Source organism: Phacochoerus africanus, chromosome 15, assembly GCF_016906955.1.
Source record: "Phacochoerus africanus isolate WHEZ1 chromosome 15, ROS_Pafr_v1, whole genome shotgun sequence".
NCBI classification, from domain to species: domain Eukaryota; kingdom Metazoa; phylum Chordata; class Mammalia; order Artiodactyla; family Suidae; genus Phacochoerus; species Phacochoerus africanus.
Genome location: NC_062558.1, coordinates 126,876,041 through 126,901,502, shown reverse-complemented (window position 1 = coordinate 126,901,502; position 25,462 = coordinate 126,876,041). Strand labels below are relative to the sequence as shown.

Sequence of the window (25,462 nt, the reverse complement as noted above, 5' to 3'; positions counted from 1 at the left end):
AACCCACTGAGCGGGGCCAGTGATCTAACCCACGTCCTCATGGATACTAGTCAGGTTCGTACCTCTAAGCCACAATGGAAACCCCAACATTCTTTTCCTTATATCATTCTCCACCATGCCCTGTCACTAGTGACTGGATATAGTTCCCTGTGCTATAGAGCAGGACCTCATTGTTCACCCATTCTAAATGTAGTAGTTTGCATATACTAATCCCAAACTCTCAGTTCCTCCCACTCCCTCCCCCTACACCTTGGCAACAACAAGCCTGTTTTGTATGTCCATGAGTTTGTTTCTGTTCTGTAGATAGGTTCAACTATGCCATATTTTAGATTTCACATATAAGTGATATCATGTGGTATTTGTCTTTCTCTTTCTGACTTATTTCACTTAGTATGAGAATCTTTAGTTCCATTCATGTTGCTGCAAATGCCATTATTTTGTTTACTTATGCCTGCATAGTATTCCATTGTGTATATGAACCACATATTCTTAATCCATTCATCTGCTGATGGACATTTAGGTCATTTCCATGTCTTGGTTATCATGAATAGTGGTGCAGTGAACATAGGGTGCATTTTTTGCATAAAAGTTTTGTCTGATTATATGCCCATGAGTGGAATTACTGAATCATATGGCAGTTCTATATTTAGTTTTCTGAAGTACCCTCATACTGTTTTCCAAAGTGGTTGTACAAATTTACATTCCCACCAGCAGTGTAGGAGGGTTCCCTTTCTCCTACACCCTCTCCAGCATTTGCTGTTTGTAAACATATTAATCAGTGGCATTCTGACCGGTGTGAGGAGGTTTCTCATGGTAGTTTTGATTTGAATTTCTCTAATAGTGAGTGATGATTAGCATTTTTTTCATGTGCCTGTTGGCCATCCCTATGTCTTCTTTGGGGAAATGTCTATTTAGGTCTTTTTTCCCACTTTTCCATGTTTTTTTGTTTTTGGCTTTGGTTTTTTTTTTTTTTTTTTTTTTTTTTTTTGCAGTAGAGTTGTATGAGTTGTTTGTATATATTGGAGATTAAACTCTTGTCAGTTGCATAATTTCCAACTAATTTCTTCCATTCTGTAGGTTGTCTCTTTGTTTTCATTTTTTATGGTTTCCTTTGCTGTGCAAAAGTCTGTAAGTTTGGTTAGGTCCTATTGGTTTATTTTTGTTTTTATTTCTATTGCCTTGGGAGACTGACCTAAGAAAACATTTGTATGGTTGAAGTCAGAGAATATTTGGCCTGTGTTCTCTTCTAAGACTTTAATGGTGTCTTTTCTTACATTTAAATCTTTAAAGCCATTTTGAGTTTATTTTTATGCATAGTGTGACAGAGTGTTCTAGTGTCTTTGATTTATATGCATCTATCCAGTTTTCCCAGCACCACTTGCTAAAGAGACTGTCTTTTTCCAATTTTATATTCTTGCCTCCTTTGTTGAAGATTAGTTGACCACAGGTGTCCAGGGTTATTTCTGGGTCCTCTCCTCTGCTCCATTGGTCTGTATATATGTTTTCATACCAATATCACACTGTCTTGATTACTGTAGCATTATAATATTGTCTGAAGTCTGGGAGAGTTATGCCTCTTGCTTAGTACTTGTTCCTCAGGGCTGCTTTGGCAATCCTGGGTCCTTTATGGTTCCATAGAAGTTTTGGGTTTTTGGTTGGTTTTTTTTTTTTTTTGTCTTTTTGCCATTTCTTGGCTGCTCCTGTGGCATATGGAGGTTCCCAGGCTAGGGATCTAATCGGAGCTGTAGCTGCCAGCCTACACCAGAGCCACAGCAATGCAGGATCTGAGCCACGTCTGTAACCTACACCACAGCTCAAGGCAACGCTGGATCATCAACCCACTGAGCAAGGCCAGGGATCGAACCTGCAACCTCATGGTTCCTAGTCGGATTCGTTAACCACTGTGCCACGACAGGAACTCGCATAGAAGATTTTAGATAGTTTGTTCTAGTTCTGTGAAAAATGTCATGGGTAATTTGATAGTTATCACATTAAATCTGTAGATTGCTTGGGTAGTATGGCCATTTTAACAATATTAATTCTTCCAATCCAGGCGCATGAGATATCTTTCCATTTCTTTGAATCCTCTTCAATTTCCTTGATTAATGTTTTGTAGTTCTCAGCATATGAGTCTTTCACCTCCTTGGTCAGGTTTATTCCTGGGTATTTAATTGTGGGGGTAGAATTTTAAAAAGTTATTTTTTATACTCCTTTTCTACTATTTCATTGTTAGTATACAGAAATGCATGTCATCTGCATAGAGTGATAATTTTAGTTTTTTGCTTTCAATTTGGATACATTTTATTTCTTTTGTTTGTCTTATTGCTGTGGCTAGGACTTCCAATAGTATGCTGAATAAAAGTGACGAGAGTGGGCATCTTTATCTTGTTCCTTATTTCAGAGAAGGCTTTCAGCTTTTCTCTGTTGAGTATTATATTGGCTGTGGGTTTGCCATGAATGGCTTTTATTATGTTAAGATATGTTCTCTCTACACCCACTTTGGTAAGAGTTTTGATCACGAATGGATGTTGGATTTTGTCAAATGCTTTAACACATATATGGAGATAATCATGCGGTTTTTGACTTTTCTTTTCTTAATGTGGTGTTGATTGATTTGAATATGTTGAACCATCCTTGTAAAATTGCGATGAGTCTCACTTGGATTCAGTTGGCTAAAATTTTGTTGAGAATTTTTGCATCTATACTCATCAAAGATATTGATCTATAATTTTCTTTATCTGGTTTTCATATTAGAGTGATGGTGCCTTCATCGAATGTCTTTTGGAGTGTTCCTTCTTCCTCAATCTTTTGGAAAAAATGTTAAAGGATGCGGTATAAGTTTTTCTTGTATGTTTTGTAGAATATGCTTGTGAAGCCATTTGGTCCTGGGCTTTTGTTTGCAAGAAGTGTTTTTTTGTTGTTGTTGTTTTTGTCTTTTTCTAGGGCCACTCCCACGGCATATGGAGGCTGCCAGGCTAGGGGTCTAATCAGAGCTGTAGCCACCAGCGTACGCCAGAGCCACAGCAATGCAGAATTGGAGCCGCATCTGCAACCTACACCACAGCTCATGGCAACGCCGGATCCTTAACCCACTAAGCGAGGCCAGGGATCGAACCCGCAACCTCATGGTTCCTAGTCAGATTGGTTAACCGCTGAGCCACGAAGGGAACTCACAGAAGTGTTTTTTATTACATATTCAATTTCATCTCTAGAGATCACTCTGTTCAAATGATCTATTTTCTAGGTTCATATAGACATACTCTAGGGCATACATCACTAGTAAGTTGTCATTCCTTCCAGGTTCTCAAATTTGTTGGAATATAATTGTTCATAGTATTCTCTTATGGTTTTTTTGTATTTCTGCGCTATCCAATAAAATTTCTCCTTTTTCATTTATTTTATTTATTTGGGTTGTTCTCTCTTCTTAATGAGTTTGGCCAGAGGTTTGTCTCTCTCTTATTCCCCCTTAATTTCTAGAGCCACAGCATATGGAAGTTCTCAGGCTAGGGATCTAATTAGAGTGGTAGCTGCCAGCATACACCACAGCTCATGGCAACACTGGATCCTTAAGCCACTGAGAAGGTCCATGTATCAAAACTGTATCCTTATGGACATGAGTTGGATTCATTACAACTGAGCCATAACTGGAACTCCAGTATGTCAATATTGTTGACCCTTTCAAACAACAAGATCTTGGTTTTATTGATTTTTTTTCTATTTTTTTGAATCTCTATTGATTTCCTCTCTGATCTTTATGATTTCCTTCTTTCTGCTTACTTTAGGTATTAGTTGCTCTTCTTTTTCTAATTCTTTTACTTGGTAGGTTATGTTGTAGATTTGAGATTTTTCTTCTTTTTTGAAGAAGGCCTGTATTCCTATCAACTGCCCTATAAGAACTTCTTATACAGCATCCCACATAATTTCAATAGTAGTATTTTCATTATCATTTACCTTGAGGTATTTTTTAATTCCCCTTTTGATTTCCTCATGACCATTGTTTTTTTAGTATCATGTTCTTTAGTCTCCATATAGTCAGTTTTTTCAACTACTTTTCTGTGGTTGATTTCTAGTTTCATGCCATTGTGGTCAGAGAAGATACTTGAAAAAATTTCTATACTCTTAAATTGGCTAAGGTTAATTTTGTGCCCCTGTATCAGTCAATCCTTGAGAATGTTCCACATGCACTTGGCAAGAATGTATATTCCAGGTTTTTTTGATATAATAGGTAATGTCCTAAAAATATCAACTAAGTCTAACTGTTCTCTTGTGTCATTTAGGATCTCTGTTGCCTTATTGATTTTCTGTCGAGAGGATCTGTCCATTGATGAGAGTGGAATGATAAAATCTCCTACTATTTTTGTATTCCCATCAATTTCTTCTTTTCTGTTTGTTAGTATTTGTTCCATGTATGTGAGTGCTCCTATATTAGGGGCATATATATTGACAAGTATAATAGCCTCTTCTTGAAAGGATCCTTTTATCATTAAACAATGTCCTTCTATATGGCCTTTGTTTTATTTATTTTTTCTTTTGTAATGATTTTTAATTTTTTCATTATACCTGGTTAACAGTATTCCAGCAGTGTGACCCAGTATACATACATATATACAATCTTTTTTTTCACATTATCATGTTCCACCATGAGTGACTAGACATAGTTCCCAGGGCTATACAGCAGGATCTCATTGCTAATCCATCCGGAAGGCTACATTCAACATCTCTTTACCCAAAGCTACCAGTCCCTCCCACTCCCTCCCCTTCCCCCTTGGCAACCACAAGTCTATTCTCCAAGTCCATGAGTTTCTTTTCTGTGGAAAGGTTCTTTTGTGCCGTATATTATTTTCCAGATATGTGATATCAGATGGTACTTGTCTTTCTCTTTCTGACTTACTTCACTCAGGATGAGAGTCTCGAGTTCCATCCATGCTGCAAATGGGATTATTTTGTTCTTTTTTATGGCTGAGTAGTATTCCATCACACACACACACACACACACACACACACACACACACACACACACATGTCTTCTTAATGCAATCATCCGTCGATGGACACTTAGGTTGATTCCATGTCTTGGCTATTGTGAATAGTGCTCCAATGAACATGCGGGTGCACGTGTCTTTTTCAAGGAAAAGTTTTGTCCGGATATATGCCCAAGAGTGGGATTGCAGGGTCATATGGTAGTTCTATGTATAGTTTTCTCAAGTACCTCCATACTGTTCTCCATAGTGCTTATACCAATTTATATTCCCACCAACAGTGCAGGAGGGTTCCCCTTTCTCCACACCCTCTCTAGCATTTGTTATTTGTGGACTTATTAACGATGGCCATTCTGACTGGCGTGAGGTGGTACCTCATGGTGGTTTTGACTTGCATTTCTCTAATAATCGGTGATGTTGAGCATTGTTTCATGTGCTTGTTGGCCATCTGTATATCTTCCTTGGAGAAATGTCTCTTCAGGTCCTTTGCCCATTTTTCAATTGGGTTGTTGGGTTCTTTGCTGTTGAGTTGTATATGTAGTTTGTATATTTTAGAGATTAAGCCCTTGTCTGTTGCATCATTTGAAACTGTTTTCTCCCATTCTGTAAGTTGTCTTTTTTTTTTTTTTAATGGTTTCCTTTGCTGTGCAGAAGCTTGTCAGTTTGATTAGGTCCTATTGGTTTATTTTTGCTTTTATTTCTGTTGCTCTGGGAGACTGACCTGAGCAAACATTTGTAAGGTTGATGTCAGAGAATGTTTTGCCTATGTTCTCTTCCAGGAGTTTGATGGTGTCTTGTCTTCCATTTAAGTATTTAAGCCATTTTGAGTTTATTTTTGTGCATGGTGGGAGGGTGTGTTCCAGTTTCATTGATTTACATGCAGCTGTCCAGTTTTCCCAGCAACACTTGCTGGAAAGACTGTCTCTTTTCCATTTTATATTCTTGCCTCCTTTCTCAAAGATTAGTTGACCATAGGTGTCTGGGTTTATTTCTGGGTTCTCTGTTCTGTTCCATTGGTGAGTATGTCTGTTTTGGTACCAGTACCACACTGTCTTGATGACTGTGGCTTTGTAATATTGCCTGAAGTCTGGGAGAGTTGTGCCTCCTGCTTGGTTTTTGTTCCTTAGGATTGCTTTGGCAATTCTGGGTCTTTTGTGGTTCCATACAAATTTTTGGATTGTTTGTTCTAGTACTGTGAAAAATGTCATGGGTAGTTTGATAGGGATCGCATTGAATCTATAGATTGCTTTGGGCACTATGGCCATTTTTACAATATTAATTTTTCTAACCTAAGAGCATGGAATATCTTTCCATTTCTTTATATCTTCTTTAATTTCCTTGATTAGTGTTTTATAGTTCTTGGCATATAAGTCCTTTACCTCCCTGGTCAGGTACATTCTCAAGTATTTGACTTTTTGGGGTACAATTTTAAAAGGTATTGTATTTTTGTGTTCCTTTTCTAATAGTTCATTGTTAGTATACAGAAACGGGACTGATTTCTGAATGTTAATCTTATATCCTGCTACTTTGCTGAATTTGTGGATCAGTTCAGGTAGTTTTTGGGTTGAGTCCTTGGGGTTTCTATGTGTAGTATCATGTCATCTGCATACCGTTCGTTAACCATTTTACCTCTTCTCTTCCAATTTGGATACCTTTTCTTTCTTTTGTTTGTCCGATTGCTGTGGCTAGGACTTCCAATACTATGTTGAATAACTGTGGTGAGAGTGGGCATCCTTGTCTTGTTCCAGAATTTAGTGGGAAGGCTTTCAGCTTTCCTCCATTGAGTTATATTATATTTGCTGTGGGTTTGTCATAAATGGCTTTGATTATGACAAGGAATGTTCCCTCTATACCCACCTTGGTAAGAGTTTTGATCATGCACGCATGTTGGACTTTGTCAAGTGCTTTTTCTGCATGTTTTTCTGCATCTCTTGAGAGGGATCATATGGTTTTTGAGGGGTTTTTTGTTGTTGTTGTTAATGTGGTGTATGACGTTGATTGATTTGCATATGTTGAACCATCCTTGTGAATATGGGATGAATCCCACTTCGTCATGGTGTATGATCTTTTTTATATGTTGTTGGACTTGGTTGGCTAAAATTTTGAGAATTTTGGGGTCTATATTCATCAAAGATATTGGCCAATAGTTTTCTTTTTTGGTGGTATCTTTGTCTGGTTTGGGTACTAAAACCAGTACCACTAGGGTGATGGTGGCATCATAGAATGTCTTTGGGAGTGTTCCATCTTCTTCAACCTTTTGGAAAAGTTTAAGGAGGATGGGTATAAGTTCTTCTTTGTAGATTTAGTAGAATTTGCCTGTGAAGGCATCTGGTCCTGGACTTTTATTTGTAGGGAGTGTTTTTATGACATATTCTTTTTCATTTCTAGTGATTGGTCTACTCAGTTGATCTATTTCTTCTTGATTCACTTTTGGCAGGCTGTAAGTCTCTAGAAAGTTGTCCATTTATTCTAGGTTGTCAAATTTGTTGGCATGCAATTGTTCATAGTATTCTCTTATGGTTTTTTGTATTTCTGAAATATCTGTTGTGATTTCTCCTTTTTCATTTCTTATTTTATTTGGTTTTTTTCTGTCCTCTTCTTGGTGAGTCTGGCCAGAAATTTGTCTATTTTGTTTACCTTTTCAAAGAACTAGCTGTTGGTTTGGCTGATTTTTTTCCATTGCTTTTTGAATCTCTATTTTATTGATTTCCTCTCTGATCTTTATGGTTTCCTTTCTTCTGCTGACTTTAGGTTTCATTTGTTCTTCTTTTTCTAATTCATTTAGGTTGTGGGTTAAATTGTCAATTTGATTTTTTTTTTCCTGTTTGAGCTTGTGTTGCCATGAATTTCCCTCTGAGCACTGCTTTTGCACCATCCTATAGATTTTGAGTGGTTGTGTCTTCTTTATCACTTGTCACGAAGTATTTTTGAATTTCCTTCTCGATTTCCTCATTGACCCATTGGTTTTTTAGTAGCATGTTTAGTCTCCACGTAGTTCATTTTTTCTCATTTCTTTTCCTGTGGTTGATTTCTAGTTTCATGCCATTGTAGTCAGAGAAGATACTTGAAATAATATCCTTAATCTTAAATTTGTTGAGGTTAGCTTTGTGCCCCAGTATGTGACTGATCCTTGAGAAAGTTCCATGTGCACTTGAGAAGAATGTATATTCTGATTTTTTTTTTTGGATGTAATGTCATGAAAATGTCACTTAGTTCCTTTCTAGAGGAATCTGTATTACCGTTCATATCTGCTTTTAATTCCTTGATATTCAGCCTTAATTCCTTCAGTATTTTCACTATCTCTCTTTTGAACTCAGTGTCTGTCAGATTGTAGAGGTCTGTTTCATTGTTTGCTGCTTCATGTGAATTCTGTTCTTTTAACTAGGAATGATTCCTGAGCGTCTTCATCTTGCTTATGTTTTTCTTATTCTGAGTTTAGGGAAGCCAAACTAGTCTTGGAGGGCTACTTCTATGCAAGAGCACCCCTTTGTATTTTCTGGGGGGCTACTATTTATTTTTGGCATGGGAGTTTGTATATTTGCTGTCTCTTTCTTTGGTGTGAGCAGGCTGTTATCCCCAGGGTGCTGAGTGTGTTACCGGGGAGAAAGAGACAATGGATAGGGCTAGTAGTCAGTGCCTGGTTGCTGGGCTTTTAACAGCAGCAAAGAACTGCAGGAAGGTGGGACAGGCTACTCCTAGTTTCAGGGCCCTGGGAAGTGGTAATGAGCCTAGGCAGATTTACAAGGTACCCAGAGCATTTGGCAATTGCAGCAGCAGGGTGTGTGAGTTCCCATGGTAGCAACAACGGGTAGTATTCGATTGCAATGCCCTCCTCTGATGTGATTGGAACGGCAGGTGGTGCCGTTCAGGGACCCCTAGTGGTGGCAGGCCGCGCCCACCTCTGGAGTCAGTGATGACTGTGGTGATTTGTCCCTGCCACCTGCAGACCATTCAAAAAGCACCCCGTCTCACTCAGCCCACACAGGAGGTGCTGCAAAATCTTCTCCTAGTTGCAGGATCCTGGGAAGTGACTGAGATCAAGCATGTAGACACTGCCCAAAGCATTCCACAGTGGCAGCAACAGGGCCAGTGTGTTCCCAGGGGTGCAAGAGCAACAACAGGTGGTGTTCCGTCACAATGCCTCCTTTGTGGTACCCTTGCGGCGCTTGGGGCCACAAGTGGTGCCTGTTCATGGACCCCTAGTGGTGGCAGGGCACACCCACCTCTGGAATCAGAGATAACTGCAGTGCCTTGCCCCCATCACCTGCAGACCATGCAAGAAGCACCCTGTCCTACTTAGCCCACACAGGAGGTGCTGCACAAGCTGCTCCTAGTTGTAGGGTCTTGGGAAAGGACAGTGATCAAGCATCTGGGTGCTGCACAGAGCATTTGGCAGTGGCAGCTGCAAGCCAGGTGTGTTCCCAGGAAGGTGAGAGCAATAACGTGTGGTTCTTGATTGCAGTACCCTCTTATTTTTGCCAACCCTGAGGTGACTGGGGCCACAGGTGGAGCCCACTCACAGGCCCCCAGTGGTGGCAGGCCACACCTCCCTCTGGCCTCTGAGATGACTGCTGCGGTCCATCCCTGCTGCCTGTAGATCGCCCAAGAGGCACTGCTTTGCACTTAGTTCCACTCTGCCCTTAGCCTACACAAAAGGTTCCCAGCCACCTGCAGCCTGAACAAGAAGCGCCCAGGCTCCCATAGGCAGAACAAGTGGCTTCTCACCACTGGTAGCCTGCACCAGAGGCTCCCTGCCTTCTGAGAGCCAGAGCGTGCATGCACAGGGAGATTCCTATGGCAGTCCAACCCTCCTCCTCTCACCCTCCCCAACAACGGCACCTTGCTTCTCCTGTAGGCCCAGACCTTCTCCCAGGTTCCCTCTGCCATGGCATTCCACTCCCCAGCCCATAGAACACCATTCCCCTGCCCATGCCGCACTGCTCCTTGGCCCCTCAGGCTGTCTCCACACAGCCAACCCTAGTCCTCTCCCTGGGACTGGCCTCTGAGGCCTAAGTCTCAACACCCAGCCCCTACCCAAGGGTCTTAGGGTGTGGTGTCTGGGATGGTGGTGCAGATGATCTTTGCGGCTCTCACTCTATTTTGTCCTCAGTCCAGCTGCTGCACTTTTCTCAGCAACTTTGAGGTCCCTCCATCTCAGCTGATCTCCCTGTCAGATAGGTGACTCCCCAGGGTGTGGGTTCCTTTTCTTCTTCACAGCTCGCTCTCAGGAATGCTACTCCTGTCCTGATTCCTTTTCTCTCTCTCTTTTGTTCTACCCAGTTATGTCAAGGGTTTCATGCCCTTTTTGGGGGTTTAAGTTCTTCTGCCAGCATTCTGTCGATGTTCCATGCAAGTCGTTTTACATGTAGATGTGTTTTTTTGTTTGTTTGTTTGATGTGTTTGTGGGAGAAGGTGAGCACGACGTCTTAGTCCTCCACCATCTTGATCTGCCTCCTCTGGCCTTTGTTTTAAATTCTACCTTGTCTGATATGAGTTTTGTGACTCACACTTTACTGTCATTTCCTCTTACTTCCATTCACATGAAATATCTTTTTCCATCCCCTCACTTTCAATTTATATGTGTCCTTTGCCCTAAGGTGAGTGTCTTGTAGGCAGCATACTGTAGGCTCTTGTTTTTTCATCCAGTCTGCCACTCTGTGTCTTTTGCTTGGAGCATTCATTCCATTGACATTTAAGGTAATTATCAAACAAGATGTTATTTATTGCCTTTAAGTCTTGTTTTCCATTTGGTTCTGTTTCTCCTTTGTTCCTTTTTCCTAGTTGGATGATTTCCTTTTATTTTATGCTTGTGTCCCCTTCTTTTTAGTTTTTGTGAATATATTGTTTGGTTTTGATTTGCGGTTGCCATGTTGTTTGAGGATGTTGACCCCTTCCTATATCTGCTTGCTTTAGCCTGACAGCATATAGGCTTAAACGCATTCTAAAAAATAAGAGTCTTGGAGTCCCTGGTGTGGCACAGTGAAAATGAATCTGACAAGAAACCACAAGACTGTGGGTTTGATCCCTGGCCTCACTCAGTGGTTTAAAGATCTGGCACTGCCATAAGCTGTGGTCACAGATTCGGACCCGGATGTGGCTGAGGCTGTGGAGTAGGTGGGCAGTGGTATTTCTGATTAGACCCCTGGCCTGGGAAACTCCATATGCTGCAGATGCAGCCCTAACATTAAAAAAAAAAAAAAAGTGTAGATTTTACTTTCCTCCCCATTTTATGATTTTGATGTCCTTTTTTACATCTTCATGTTTATCCTTTTGCTGTTTCTTGTGCTTTTCACTGCTTTTACAATTTTCTTTTTCCTTTTAGATCTGTATACTCTAATTACTTTCCAGTTGTGATTTCCCCCATCTTATATCTTATTTCCTTTCTGTTTAGAGACCTTTCAATAATTCTTTTAGAATGGGTTTAGTATTGCTGTATTATTTTAGTTTTTGTTTTTTGGAGAAATTCTCTACTTCTTATTTTAAATGATAATCTTGCTGGGTTGAGTATTCGAGCCTGCAATTTTTTCCCTTTTAGTTCTTTGAATATATGTATTTTCATTATTTTGTGGCCTGTAATGTTTCTGCAGAGAAATCAGCTAGTACCCTATGGGGGTTCCCTTATAATTAACTCTTTGCTTTTTTCTTGCTGCCTTTAGATTCCTCTCTTTAACTTTTGCCATTTTTATTATAATGTCTTGGTGTAGATTTGTTTGGGTTCAACTTGTTTGGGGCCCTCTGTGCTTCCTATATCTTGATATCTTTCATTTCGATTTGGTAAGTTTTTAGCCATAATTTCTCCAAATATACTTTCAATCCCCTTTTTCCTCTTTTCTTTTTCTTTTCCTTTTGGAATCCTCTTATGCATAGATTGGCCCACTTTATATTATCCCATACGTCTCTTATATTGTTGTCATTTTTTTATTTGGTTTTCTGTCTGCTGTCCTCTGGCAATTTCTGCTATTCTATATTCCAAGTCACTTGTTTCCTCTGCATTATTCATTCTGCCTTTCAATGTCTGACTGAGCTTGCATCTCCACAAATGAATTTTCTAATTTTTCTTAGCTCCTCCTTATAGTTTCTAATTCCCTTCTACAGTAATCTACATTACTGTTCACATCTGGTCTTAATTCCTTCAGAATTTTCACTATCACCTTTTTGAGCTTGGTGTCTGCTACACTGCAGAGGTCTGTTTCATTATTTGCTTCTTCAGGGGAATTGTCCTGTTCTTTTGCCTGGGAATAATTTCTGCGCTTCTTCATTTTGCTTATATTTTTCCTATTCTGTGAGTTTAGGGAAAAGAACTTATGTCTTCTTGGAGGACTATTTTTATATGAGAGCACCCCTGGGTAGTTTGTGATAGATTTGTGTGTGTGTGTGTGTGTGGACTGCTTTTGGTTTGGATGTTTGCTGTGTCTTTCCTCAGTGTGTGCAGGCTGTTATCCCTTTGATAGGGGGTGTGCTGGTATACGGCCTGCTCATGCTTCCAGGGGATGGAGGTAATGAGTGGGGCCTATAGCCAGTGGCTGGTTGATGGGCCCTTGACAGTGGCAAAGACCCACGGGGTATAGGCTGCTCCTGCTTGCAGTGCCCTGGCAAGTGGCAGTGACCCTCAGGAAGGTGTATGCAGCATCAAGAGCCTTTGGAAGCAGCAACTGCAGGGCACATGCATTCTCAGGGGTGGGAGAGCAACAAGGGTAGCACTCAGTTGCACTGCCCTCCTCTGAGTGGATCCCTGAGGTGACTGGGACTGCAGGTGATACCTATTCTCGGACCCCTAGTGGTGGTAGGCCATACCCAATTATGGAGTCTGAGATGGCTTCAGAGATGTGCTTCCACCACCTATATCCCACACATTAAGTGCCCCACCCAAGAGACCATGTGTGCACAGAGAAAGATTTTCCTATGGCAGTCCCACCCCCTCCCCTACCTCCACCCCTCACCAACAGTGGCACCTTGCTTCTCCTGCAGGCCTAGGCCTCCTCCCTAGCTCCCATGGCTGTGGTGCTCCACTCCCCAGCCCATGGCTCACCACTCCCTAGCCCCTCAGTCTGTATCCACACAGCTAACCCTAGTGCCCTCCCCAGAACTGACCTCAGAATCCTGAGTCACCGAACCCAGCCCCCTCTCAAGTGTCTCAGGCTGTGGTGTCTGGGGGCAGTGGTACAATGGTCTGTGTGGTTCTCTCTCCGCTTTGCCCTCCTCAGTCAGGCTGCTGTGCATTCCTCAGAGGCTTGAGGTTCCTCCTATATCTCCACTGATGTCCCCATCTGTCAGGTGACCTCCCAGGATGCAGATTCCTTTCCTCTTTCACAGCTCTCTCTCTGGAGTGCTGGTCTTGTCCTGATTCCTCTCTTTTCTTTCTCTCCTTTTTTTCTTTTGTTCTACCCAGTTATGCAGAGGGTTTCTTACCCTTTTTGGAAGTTTAAGATCTTCTGTCAGCATTCAAATGTTCTATATGAATCATTCCACATGTAGAAGGGTTTCTTAGATGTGTTTTTTGGGAGAAGGCAAGCACCGCATCCTACTCCTCCACCACCTTGATCCTACTGCTGTGAGTAATATTTCTTATTTAAATGTGCATATATTGCCTATCTTTAAAGGATACTAACAAGTAAAGAATGTAATATGCTTTTTTCTTATCTAATATCCACAAAGAACTGATTTACCAACTAAAGAAATGATTAAGAGGGACATTTTGAGAAAGATGTTACGATCATCATTATAGTCATTATTTTGAAGCTAAAAGTGATGGACCCTTTCATCTGGGGGTTTCAAGATTATCATGTTAGTTTTTAAGGCTTTGATCCATTTTTAGTGAATTTTTGTATATAATATAAAGTAAAGGCCCAATTTCATTTTTTTGCATGTGGTATCCAGTCTTCCCACAGAATTTGTGGAAAATATTGTCCTTTCCCTTTGAATGGTCTTGGTACCCTTATCAAAAATTATCTGACTATAAATACAAGGGTTTATATTTGAGCTCTCTATTCTATCCCGTTGTTCTGTATGTCTGTCTTTTTCCAGTATCACACTGTTTAGATTATTTAACTTAAGCTCTACAATAAGGAAGTGTGAGACCTCCAAATTTGTTATTCAAGACTGTTTTGGCTATTTGGATCCTTTGGGGTTCCATATGAATTTCAGGATGGGTTTCTCTTTTTTAATTTTTAAAAGTTTTACTGAAGTATAGGTGATTTACAATGTTGTGAAATTTCTCCTGTACAACAATGTGATTCAGTTATACATGTAAACACACCTATTCTTTTTCAGATTCTTTTCCCATATAGACCATCAAAGAATACCAAGTAGAGTTCCCTGTGCTATATGAAAATTCCCCATTGGTCTATCATTCCATATACCACAGTAAGCATATGCCAATCTAGAACGTGTTTTTCTATGAACCAAAAAAATTCTGGGAGTTCCTGTTGTGGCACAGCAGAAATAAATCCAACTGGTATGCACGAGGATGCAGGTTCAATCCCTGGCTTTGCTCAGTGGGTTGGGGATCAGCATTGCCATGAGTTGTGATGTAGGTCACAGTCGCGGCTCAGATCCCGTGTTGTTGTGGCTGTGGTGTAGGCTGGTGACTGTAGCTCTGATTTGACCCCCTACTTGGGAATTTCCATATGCTGCCCGTGCAGCCCTAAAAAGCAAAAAAAAAAGAAAAGAAGAAAAAAATGCTGTTGGTATGTGACAGAGATTCCACTAAATATACAGATTTAGTGGGTTTTGTCTGTTAATTTTATATTCTGCAACTTTACTGTATTTATTTATTGGCTTAAGCTGACTGGTTTTGTGTGTGTGTGTTTTGTTTGCGGAATCATTAGGTATTCTACCTATATGATCATGCCATTTAGGCATAGAGATACTTTTACTTCTTCCTTTCTAATTTGAATGTCTTATTTCTTTTTCTTCCCTAACAGATTTGGCTAGAATCTCCAATAGGATGTTGAATAGAAGTGGTGGTATCAATGACTTTTTAAAGAAAGAAGGGTTTAGAGTATCTCATAAGGTTAATACCTATTTGAACTTATGTTCTACACTTGTGGTTGTTAAACAGTAGTACACATTAATGTTATGTAAGGGACTTAAAAATTAAGTTCCCTATCCTGATTCAACAGGTCTAGGGTGAGACTCAAGCATTTAATATATTTACTTAAAACTTCCCAGATGTGTGCCTATGGTTAAGAACCTCTTCCCTGAAAGTTCCCACTGTGGTTCAATGGGTTACGAACCCAACTAGTATCCAAGAGAATGTGGGCTCAATCCATGGCCTTACTCTGAGGTTAAAGATATGACACTGCTGTGAGCTGTGGTATAGGTCACAGATGTGGCGCAGATCTTGTATTGCTGTGGCTCTTGCTGTGGTGTAGGCCGGTAGCTGCAGTTGTGATTAGACTGGACCTCTAGCCTGGGAACTTCCATATGACACAGGTGAAGCCCTGAAAAAAAAAAAAAAGGACCTCTGTCCTACACATAACAGATAGTAAACAGAATCTCATTATTAAGTGAATGACCAATGCTCACCTCACACCTTCTTCTAAAGAATATGAGACTGCTCACAATAAAAGACACATATAATTAAGATAAAAGTAAAAGAATATCTATGTAATACCCCAGTTAAATTTCTGAAAAATCCATATAATCAAAATAAGTTGTTTTCATTAATGCTAGTTATTGAGGTAGTACTATGCATTCATACCCTTTTTCAGAATATTTGCCTGGTTTTCTAACTCAGATATTTCAATCTTGATATTTTCTTTCACCAAAAGCTCTCGTTTCTTTGTTATGTCATACTCATTATTGAAGTCTGTAATTTCCTTAATAAATTTTTCCTCCTCCTCTGTCACTTTTCTCTTTGTAGCCTCCTAAAAAATAGAAACCAAAGATCAAATATAGTTGTTAATTAAAACATTTTTCTTAAGTGATTTAAAATGCAATCATTTGGAAATATTAACAACAAAAAGAAAATTATATTTCCTAGTATTATCACAAAAGTGCTGTACTCCTCCAGCAATATTAATTGAAAAAAACTGAAGTTATTACATAATAACCAATTATTTTCATGTGAAAGATTTATTCTTCATGTTTTAGAGGAATTATCGATGTAGAAATTCTGCCACCAATCACTACATATGTGTTTGTGTACTGAACTTTCAGCCATATATACCATTTTATCATTGCAAAATAGGTGGTAAAATGACCAAAATTGAAAATAAAAACTTATACTCAAAGGAATTATGGCAACTTTGCGGTAAAATAATTAAACGACCAAAGTTGAAAATGAAAATCCAGACTCAAAGGAATTACTATCTTAGGAATAAAAAAGAAAAACAAACAATAAAATCTAGGAAAAACTTTCATTATTTTTTTATTTTTTATTTTTTATTGTTTGGCCATACCCAAGGCCCATGGAAGTTCCCAGGCCAGGGAGCGAACCCACGCCACAGCAGCAACCTGAGCCACTGCAGTGATCTGCTGCACCACCACAAAGTAACTCCTAAGAAAAGTTTTTGAAATGAAGATAATGAAGGCTAAATTATATACTCATTTCAAATTCACTTCGAAATAATAGTTTACATTTCATGAAATGTCAACATGGGATAAAAATAAGAATTTCCAGAGGAGGGAGGCAAGATGGAGGAAGAGTAAGAGGACACGCTCACCCTCTCCCACAAACACATCAAAAAAAACACATTTACACACAAAACACCTCGCACAGGACATCAACTGAATGCTGGCAGAAGAACTTAAACCTCCAAAAAGAGCAAGAAACTCTTGACATAACTGGGTAGAGCAAAAGAAAAATAGAGAGAGAGAGAGAAAAAATGAATCAGGATGGACAAGCATTCCCGAGAGGAAGCTGTGAAGGAGAAAGGGAACTCACACCCCAGGAAGCCACCACCTAAGCAACGGAAATATCAGCCAAGTTGGAGGGATCTCCAAGATGCCAAGGAAAGCACAGCAGCAGGTCTGAGAACCAAAAAGCAGAGTGAGAGAAGCACAGATCATCGGAACTACTGGCGTAGACACCACAGCCTGAGATGCTCAGGTCAGGCTGGGCACTGAGACTTAGACTCTGGAGGTCAGTCCATGGGAGCGGGCTGGGGTTGGCAGTGTGGAGACGGCTTAAGGGACTAGGGAACAGTGTGCCATGGGTAGGGGAAGCGATACACTAAGGGCTGGGGAATGGAAAGCCATGGCAGAGGGAACCCAGAAGAAGGTCTGGACCCACAGGAGAGATAAGGCGCCATTGTTGGGGAAGGGAGAGAAGGGGCGGGCCACCGTCATAGAAACCAATGTCATACACCACATTAACAAAAAAAAACCCCTCAAAAACCATATGATCCCTCTCAAGAGATGCAGAAAAACATGCAGAAAAAGCACTTGACAAAGTCCAACATGCGTGCATGATCAAAACTCTTACCAAGGTGGGTATAGAGGGAACATTCCTTGTCATAATCAAAGCCATTTATGACAAACCCACAGCAAATATAATATAACTCAATGGAGGAAAGCTGAAAGCCTTCCCACTAAATTCTGGAACAAGACAAGGATGCCCACTCTCACCACAGTTATTCAACATAGTATTGGAAGTCCTAGCCACAGCAATCGGACAAACAAAAGAAAGAAAAGGTATCCAAATTGGAAGAGAAGAGGTAAAATGGTTAACGAACGGTATGCAGATGACATGATACTACACATAGAAACCCCAAGGACTCAACCCAAAAACTACCTGAACTGATCCACAAATTCAGCAAAGTAGCAGGATATAAGATTAACATTCAGAAATCAGTCCCGTTTCTGTATACTAACAATGAACTATTAGAAAAGGAACACAAAAATACAATACCTTTTAAAATTGTACCCCAAAAAGTCAAATACTTGAGAATGTACCTGACCAGGGAGGTAAAGGACTTATATGCCAAGAACTATAAAACACTAATCAAGGAAATTAAAGAAGATATAAAGAAATGGAAAGATATTCCATGCTCTTAGGTTAGAAAAATTAATATTGTAAAAATGGCCATAGTGCCCAAAGCAATCTATAGATTCAATGCGATCCCTATCAAACTACCCATGACATTTTTCACAGTACTAGAACAAACAATCCAAAAATTTGTATGGAACCACAAAAGACCCAGAATTGCCAAAGCAATCCTAAGGAACAAAAACCAAGCAGGAGGCACAACTCTCCCAGACTTCAGGCAATATTACAAAGCCACAGTCATCAAGACAGTGTGGTACTGGTACCAAAACAGACATACTCACCAATGGAACAGAACAGAGAACCCAGAAATAAACCCAGACACCTATGGTCAACTAATCTTTGAGAAAGGAGGCAAGAATATAAAATGGAAAAGAGACAGTCTTTCCAGCAAGTGTTGCTGGGAAAACTGGACAGCTGCATGTAAATCAATGAAACTGGAACACACCCTCCCACCATGCACAAAAATAAACTCAAAATGGCTTAAATACTTAAATGGAAGACAAGACACCATCAAACTCCTGGAAGAGAACATAGGCAAAACATTCTCTGACATCAACCTTACAAATGTTTGCTCAGGTCAGTCTCCCAGAGCAACAGAAATAAAAGCAAAAATAAACCAATAGGACCTAATCAAACTGACAAGCTTCTGCACAGCAAAGGAAACCATTAAAAAAAAAAAAAAGACAACTTACAGAATGGGAGAAAACAGTTTCAAATGATGCAACAGACAAGGGCTTAATCTCTAAAATATACAAACTACATATACAACTCAACAGCAAAGAACCCAACAACCCAATTGAAAAATGGGCAAAGGACCTGAAGAGACATTTCTCCAAGGAAGATATACAGATGGCCAACAAGCACATGAAACAATGCTCAACATCACCGATTATTAGAGAAATGCAAGTCAAAACCACCATGAGGTACCACCTCACGCCAGTCAGAATGGCCATCGTTAATAAGTCCACAAATAACAAATGCTAGAGAGGGTGTGGAGAAAGGGGAACCCTCCTGCACTGTTGGTGGGAATATAAATTGGTATAAGCACTATGGAGAACAGTATGGAGGTACTTGAGAAAACTATACATAGAACTACCATATGACCCTGCAATCCCACTCTTGGGCATATATCCGGACAAAACTTTTCCTTGAAAAAGACACGTGCACCCGCATGTTCATTGGAGCACTATTCACAATAGCCAAGACATGGAATCAACCTAAGTGTCCATCGACGGATGATTGCATTAAGAAGACGTGTGTGTGTGTGTGTGTGTGTGTGTGTGTGTGTGTGTGTGTGTGTGTGATGGAATACTACTCAGCCATAAAAAAGAACAAAATAATCCCATTTGCAGCATGGATGGAACTCGAGACTCTCATCCTGAGTGAAGTAAGTCAGAAAGAGAAAGACAAGTACCATCTGATATCACATATCTGGAAAATAATATACGGCACAAAAGAACCTTTCCACAGAAAAGAAACTCATGGACTTGGAGAATAGACTTGTGGTTGCCAAGGGGGAAGGGGAGGGAGTGGGAGGGACTGGTAGCTTTGGGTAAAGAGATGTTGAATGTAGCCTTCCGGATGGATTAGCAATGAGATCCTGCTGTATAGCCCTGGGAACTATGTCTAGTCACTCATGGTGGAACATGATAATGTGAGAAAAAAGAATGTATACATGTATGTGTAACTGGGTCACCATGCTGTACAGTAGAAAAAAACATATATATAAATAAAAGATAAGAAAAAAAAGAATTTCCAGAAACTGTAAACAAAGCTAGAACTTAAAACTTTTGACAACGGTAGAACTAAACATTACTGCATTTTCCTACTTTTTCTAAGAAATGTAACTAGTCATAAGCTACATTTGGAAACTGGCCATGTCATTCAAAATCATTTGGTGGTTGATTCTGACTTTAGATACATATTTTTAAATGTATTTTTAATGTAAATTAATTACAAGTCATATTCCTAAACTGGCCCTATCATTTACAGCTACCGAGTCTGTTGGCTTCTGACTTATGACAAAAAGATAAACAAAATCTACCTTTTCACCCACATCCATAAATATGTCTATCTCTGCTTTTCAAACGCATTAAAACCAAGGTCTTGAAGCCTGAGCAATTCAAACAGTTTTACTGTTTCTTTTATGCTGATTACATCTGCTATCAATTTTATATTGCATCCTGCTAATAAAATTCTTTCAAACCATATTACTCTACCAACTGATTTAAAATAGCACTTAATAATTTTCCATATTTGAACAGGACTACCTGCCAATATGCATACAGATAATTTTCTAAAAGTATACCTAAGTATATTTAAATACTTTTTGACAGTTAGTGAGCTAGACATTTTTAAATGGCTGAAGACTTACAAAGGCTTGAAGGAGCACATTCCTTTCGTTTGTAATTTCACTGCACTGTCTTTTTAAGGCATTTTCATGAGTTTTCAAAAGCTGTAGGAGGAAGGCTTTTTCAGAAAACTGCTGAACCTTTAAAGTAAAAAAAAAAAGAAAGAAATCCAAATGAAACAATTAAGACAGTTTAGGGTAACTTAGTTAATAGAACAGATCCGTATAGTATACTTTTTTCTATATTAATCTTTAAAATGCAAAATTAGATTTACATTAAATATCTTAATTTATATGCTCTATCTTATACTATTTTATAAGTGTTTCATAATTATAATTTTTACAATCTCTTCCCCCAGTAAGATTATAGACATCTCAAGGGCAGAGAATGTGTTTTGCTTTTTCCTTTCTAATACTCAGCATTATTTTGTAGCTTAGGTACTAATGCTTTTTGATGACACACATTGAAATCTGCTCCAAGACAACCCGTTTTAAAGAACAAGTTTCTATTTTCATCACGTACAAAAAAGATATGGAAGAATAAATCACATATACAATATGACTAATAAAATGAGATAAAAATCTACAAATCAAAAGCAAAAACCCAGTCCTATGACTACAGTTATACCAAATAAAACACAAAGCTGCTAAAGTCCTCAAATGGGTTTTGAGACCTCATTTTTTATTTCAGCACCTCATTTGGTTCTAACTAGCAGAAGATATAATAAACATTAATATTAGATATGTAACTTATTTCATTTGGGCTGTAAAGAAGAGCATCTCCTGAGACCATGAATATTGAAATGAAAATCAGGAAGCTTTACTATATAAAATCTAAAAACGATGCCAGACTGGCCCTCACATGAAAGCATCACTTCAAGTTTGGGGCTGTTCCCATCTTCAAAGAGAAAAGAAAAAGGAAATAAATTCAACTTAAATTGCAAAAAGGAAGATTTATGTTGGCTATAAGAACTTCCTCAAGGTGAGAGACAAGTTGTGAAATCTCTGTTCCAGAAGATATTGAACAACAAAGAGCTTAGAAATAGTGTAGTCCAGAGGCAAGGGGTTGGCCTAAAAGACAGTTTGAAATGATATGACCAAAAAGCCCTAGAAATACTGGCATTAAAAAAAAGCAGCTGAAGTAAAACAGAAAATATGACCTTAAATTTATATAACATCATAGCACATCTGCCTACATCTTCACTTCGTGCTGATTTCATCAACTCTATTTTAAGAAAGACATAGAGAAAGATTAGAGAGGTACAGTTTACATGGCCAAAGGAATTCAGAAAACTTTCAAAATTGGGAGAAGTGAGAATGGAGCAGTTAGTATTTTAATATCTGAGAAGATAAAAATTAGCAAGTACATGTCCTGGGAGTTCTCATCATGGCGCAGTGGGTAACGAATCCGACTAGGAACCATGAGGTTGTGGGTTCCATCCTTGGCCTCACTCAGTGGGTTAAGGATCCGGCATTGCCGTGAGCTGTGGCTGTGGCGGAGGCCGGCGTCTAAAGCTCCGATTAGACCCCTAGCCTGGGAACCTCCGTATGCCAGGAGAAGCGGCCCTAGAAAAGGCAAAAAAAAAAAAAAAAGAAAGTATATGTCCTGATCCATAAAATCATATAGAAATTGGTAATAATGGTGAACAAGAGTATGATCATGAATTCTACCACGTTTATTTCACATAAGAAAATACTTCTGAGCTATTTAGTATATATTACATATAAATGAGAATAAAATGACTTCCAGAGAAGTTAAATACCTTAACAAAGGTTATGTAACTAATTAGGGGAAAACCCAGGACCGAAGTTCAGGTCTTTGACTTTACTGTTTCTAATTCATGATATTAACATGGAAATATTGGAAATATTTCTAAGTAATAAAAATTACTCTTGAAACTAAAAAGGGATTTCACTTTAGTCTCTGACAATAAGTTGAAAGTATGAGTTTAAGAGAAAGAAAAATTACCAAAATACTAGGTCCCTTAGAACTCAGTGAGAGGATATTGCTTACAGTATATTCCGAACTCTCAGATTTGCAATATCATGGACAATAACCATGAATATCTACAAAAATGCTTTGAGATCAAATATCAGGATGGATAAATCCTCATTAATCCAACTAGGTATTTCATGTAGTGTGCCTTCCTGAATTCTGATCCTGTTCCTACCACTGATCTACAGTTGTTGTTGAAAACCAAAAATAGAGAAAATATTATTTATCAAACTAAGGAATTTTAAAATAAGACTTTAAGCAAATTAGTACTCAAAATCAGAAAAGCCTTATATTAAGGACTCAGAAATTAAGGTGTTCTATTTCAGCTACCACTAAGACCTAAAATTATCACTGAAGTCTTTTCTTTCCTAAAAGGGAAAAATAATTATTAAAGAAAGCTATTAGCATTTAGTTTGAATATTTTACCATAACCTGGGAAAAAAATGAAACCTATATACCCTAAATGAAAATCAGACAGCTGTTTAAAAGATTTATAAGAAGGGTATAGCTATAATTTCCCACTTCCCTAAAATTCCATGTAAATTATGCCTTTTGAAGTCTTTTCTACTTTAATTCTTATTTGGTGTACTCTTCACTCTCATTTTCTGTTTTATACTCTCTTTTTCTTTTACTCATACATTTTCCCCTTCTAATCAAGACCTAGAAAGTCCCAGAGAATTCATAACTACAGAAATATTACAGTAGCATTAATTTTTAAATTTACTTAGGATCTGGGATGAAAACATTCAATGCATAAAGGAATTGGAAAATAGGGGAAAAACAGAAACAGAGAAAGAAACAGGACTCTGGAAAAGCTTAAGTTAGGAAGGTCAAGAAAGAATAGATGCCTACATTACATATAATACGCCGACTTACAAGTTGAGGATTGGAATAAGTTAGGAATGCAGAAATTACATGGGGCTTAATATTATTAGACCTTCTATATTAATGGAATGAATTAGACAAATGCCTTAGGACCCAGCCAGTTCCTCTCGTCCAAGTATAAGTTATTAACTCTTCACTACCAAAAAAGCTTTACAAGGCCACCTATTTGCAGACTGTTTCTCAGTGTTCCTTTTGTTCTTGCTGTATTACAAATCATTTATTTTTCACATTCTTTTGTTTGAAAACCAGATCTATTGATGTGTAAATATTCCAAATATAACCCTGACGATAATGACAGGATCACAAGATAAGGTCACTTGACAGAATAAATTACCATCAGAAATTTTATCTCAACTTTCTTTTGTTGCAAAAGTGATGAGTGGGAATCAGAATTGGGAAGTACTAGAAGAGACGCAAAACTGTGATTTAAAAAGATATTTTTGAACTTCTCTGAGTCAGGTTTGAATTGAGGCACTATCTTATACCCATGGTAGTTTGGACATCATGAGAAATAAAAACTTAAGAAACTACTGGCTATATACCTGCTAAATTGCCCAGGGGCCCCAAGGGGCTACAAACAATAAAAAGAAAAGGGTGGAAGGTTCAAATTTCTCTTTCTCATCTCTTTCCTTCCTCTGACTACAAATGAAAATATTTGCGTGCAGCCTCAAAGTCATGTTCGAGAATCAAATAGCCAAGCTTTGTCAGAAAATACTGCTATTTAGGAAAATTTTCATTTATAACATGACAACACTCTAGTTAATTTTACTTCTCTCAGCAATAAAGATTTTTTTTCCCTTTCCCTGTTTTATTCCTCCTGGGATATTTGATTCTTCAACAGAGCTTGTAGTTTTCCCAGCGAGCTGACTTATCTGGTCAACCAGGTCAGTTTTCAGCATAGCCATGATTTGTGACTCTTCACTACTCTTGCTGCTTGGGTGCCTTTAGGTATCTTCTACCAGAAGAACTTGAAAATTGAAAATGAATGAGGACTTTAAATTAATATTTGGATCCAAGTAAGTGAAGTACAAAATACAAGCTACTCTTCGTTGTGGGTGCTATTGCTTAAAATAATTTCAGCACTTAAGAACTGACATTTTGGAGAGGAGAGACAAGATGGCAGAGGAGTAGAGGGACACGCTCGCCCTCTCACACAAACACAACAAAAAAAAGCACATCTACAGAATAAATGACTCGCACAGAACAGCAACCAATCGCTGGCAGAAGAACCTAAACTCCAATAACGGCAAGAAGTTCGTGACATTACGGGGCAGAACGGGAGAAAAGAGGAGAGTGAGAGTAGGTGAATCTGAGCGGGACGGGCGCTCCCGAAAGGGAACTGCGGAGGAGAAAGGGATCCCGCACCCTGGAAAGTCACCTACACGGGGGAAAGATCAAACGAACCGGAGGAATCTCCAGATGCAGAGAAGAGTGTAGCAGTAAGTTGGAGTACAGAAAAGCCGATCAAGAACCGAACGGACCATCTGAAACTACGGGCCCGGTCACCAAAATTGAGACGCCTGGGTGGGGGCTGGGCACCGAGTCCTCGGCTCCAGAGGTTAGTCCCCGGGAAAGGGCCGGGGGACGCCTGGGTGGGGGCTGGGCACCGAGACCTAGGCTCCAGGGATAGTCCCTGGGCTGGGGGGGGCGGGGCGGAGCGGAAACTGCTTGGGAGGTCTAGAAACCATTTGACGGGGCAGAGACTGCCTGGGAGACTAGAAAACAAAGCTGTCGCAGAGGAAGGGAGCAATACTCTAGGGGCGGGGAAGTGGAAAGCCGCATCAGAGGGAACCTGGGAAAAGAGCCTGGTCTGCGCCTGTGCTGGGGAGGGGAGAGAAGAAGGGGTGGGTCCCCATAGAATACCCCCCACGCCACAGCAAGCTTACATGCCCACTAGCTAGCTGAAAGCTGCGCTTCCCAGTACATCCCCTCCCCCCACCCCCCCCCCCCCCCCCCCCCCCCCACCCCCCGCGCTCTGGCCGAACCTGGGGCTGCCTGCCATCCAGGAGGGCTGGCCTCAACAATTGCCTGAAGCCTACCACCGCAGGGGCTGTCCCTGCACAGGCCTGCTTGCCCTTTGGAGGGGCTACACTTCCGCAGAGCAGCACCAAACACCACCAGCCACCGAGAAAAGGCCTGCAGCCCAGAAAAGCTAGAACAAAGCCTAGCCAGGCAGTGAATAGATCTGCCTAATTCCCGGACGGTTTTTCTGAGTAGGGCTGCCCCCGGGGAGGAGCCTCTTCGGTTTCCAGCGGCCCTGC

The 25,462-nt window shown here is 39.7% G+C and overlaps 1 protein-coding gene across 1 annotated transcript in view; it reads right to left on the bottom strand.

The window, feature by feature from the left end:
* The window catches only part of CCDC172 (coiled-coil domain containing 172), a 97,173-nt gene that overhangs the window by 46,764 nt on the left and 24,947 nt on the right, over positions 1–25,462 (bottom strand). Inside the window, exons 4-5 of the mRNA XM_047762714.1 lie at positions 20,345–20,461; positions 15,682–15,847 (exon numbers count right to left, since the gene is read on the bottom strand). Of these exons, the coding sequence (XP_047618670.1) occupies positions 15,682–15,847; positions 20,345–20,461 (283 nt within the window). The remainder of the gene's footprint in view (positions 1–15,681; positions 15,848–20,344; positions 20,462–25,462) is intronic.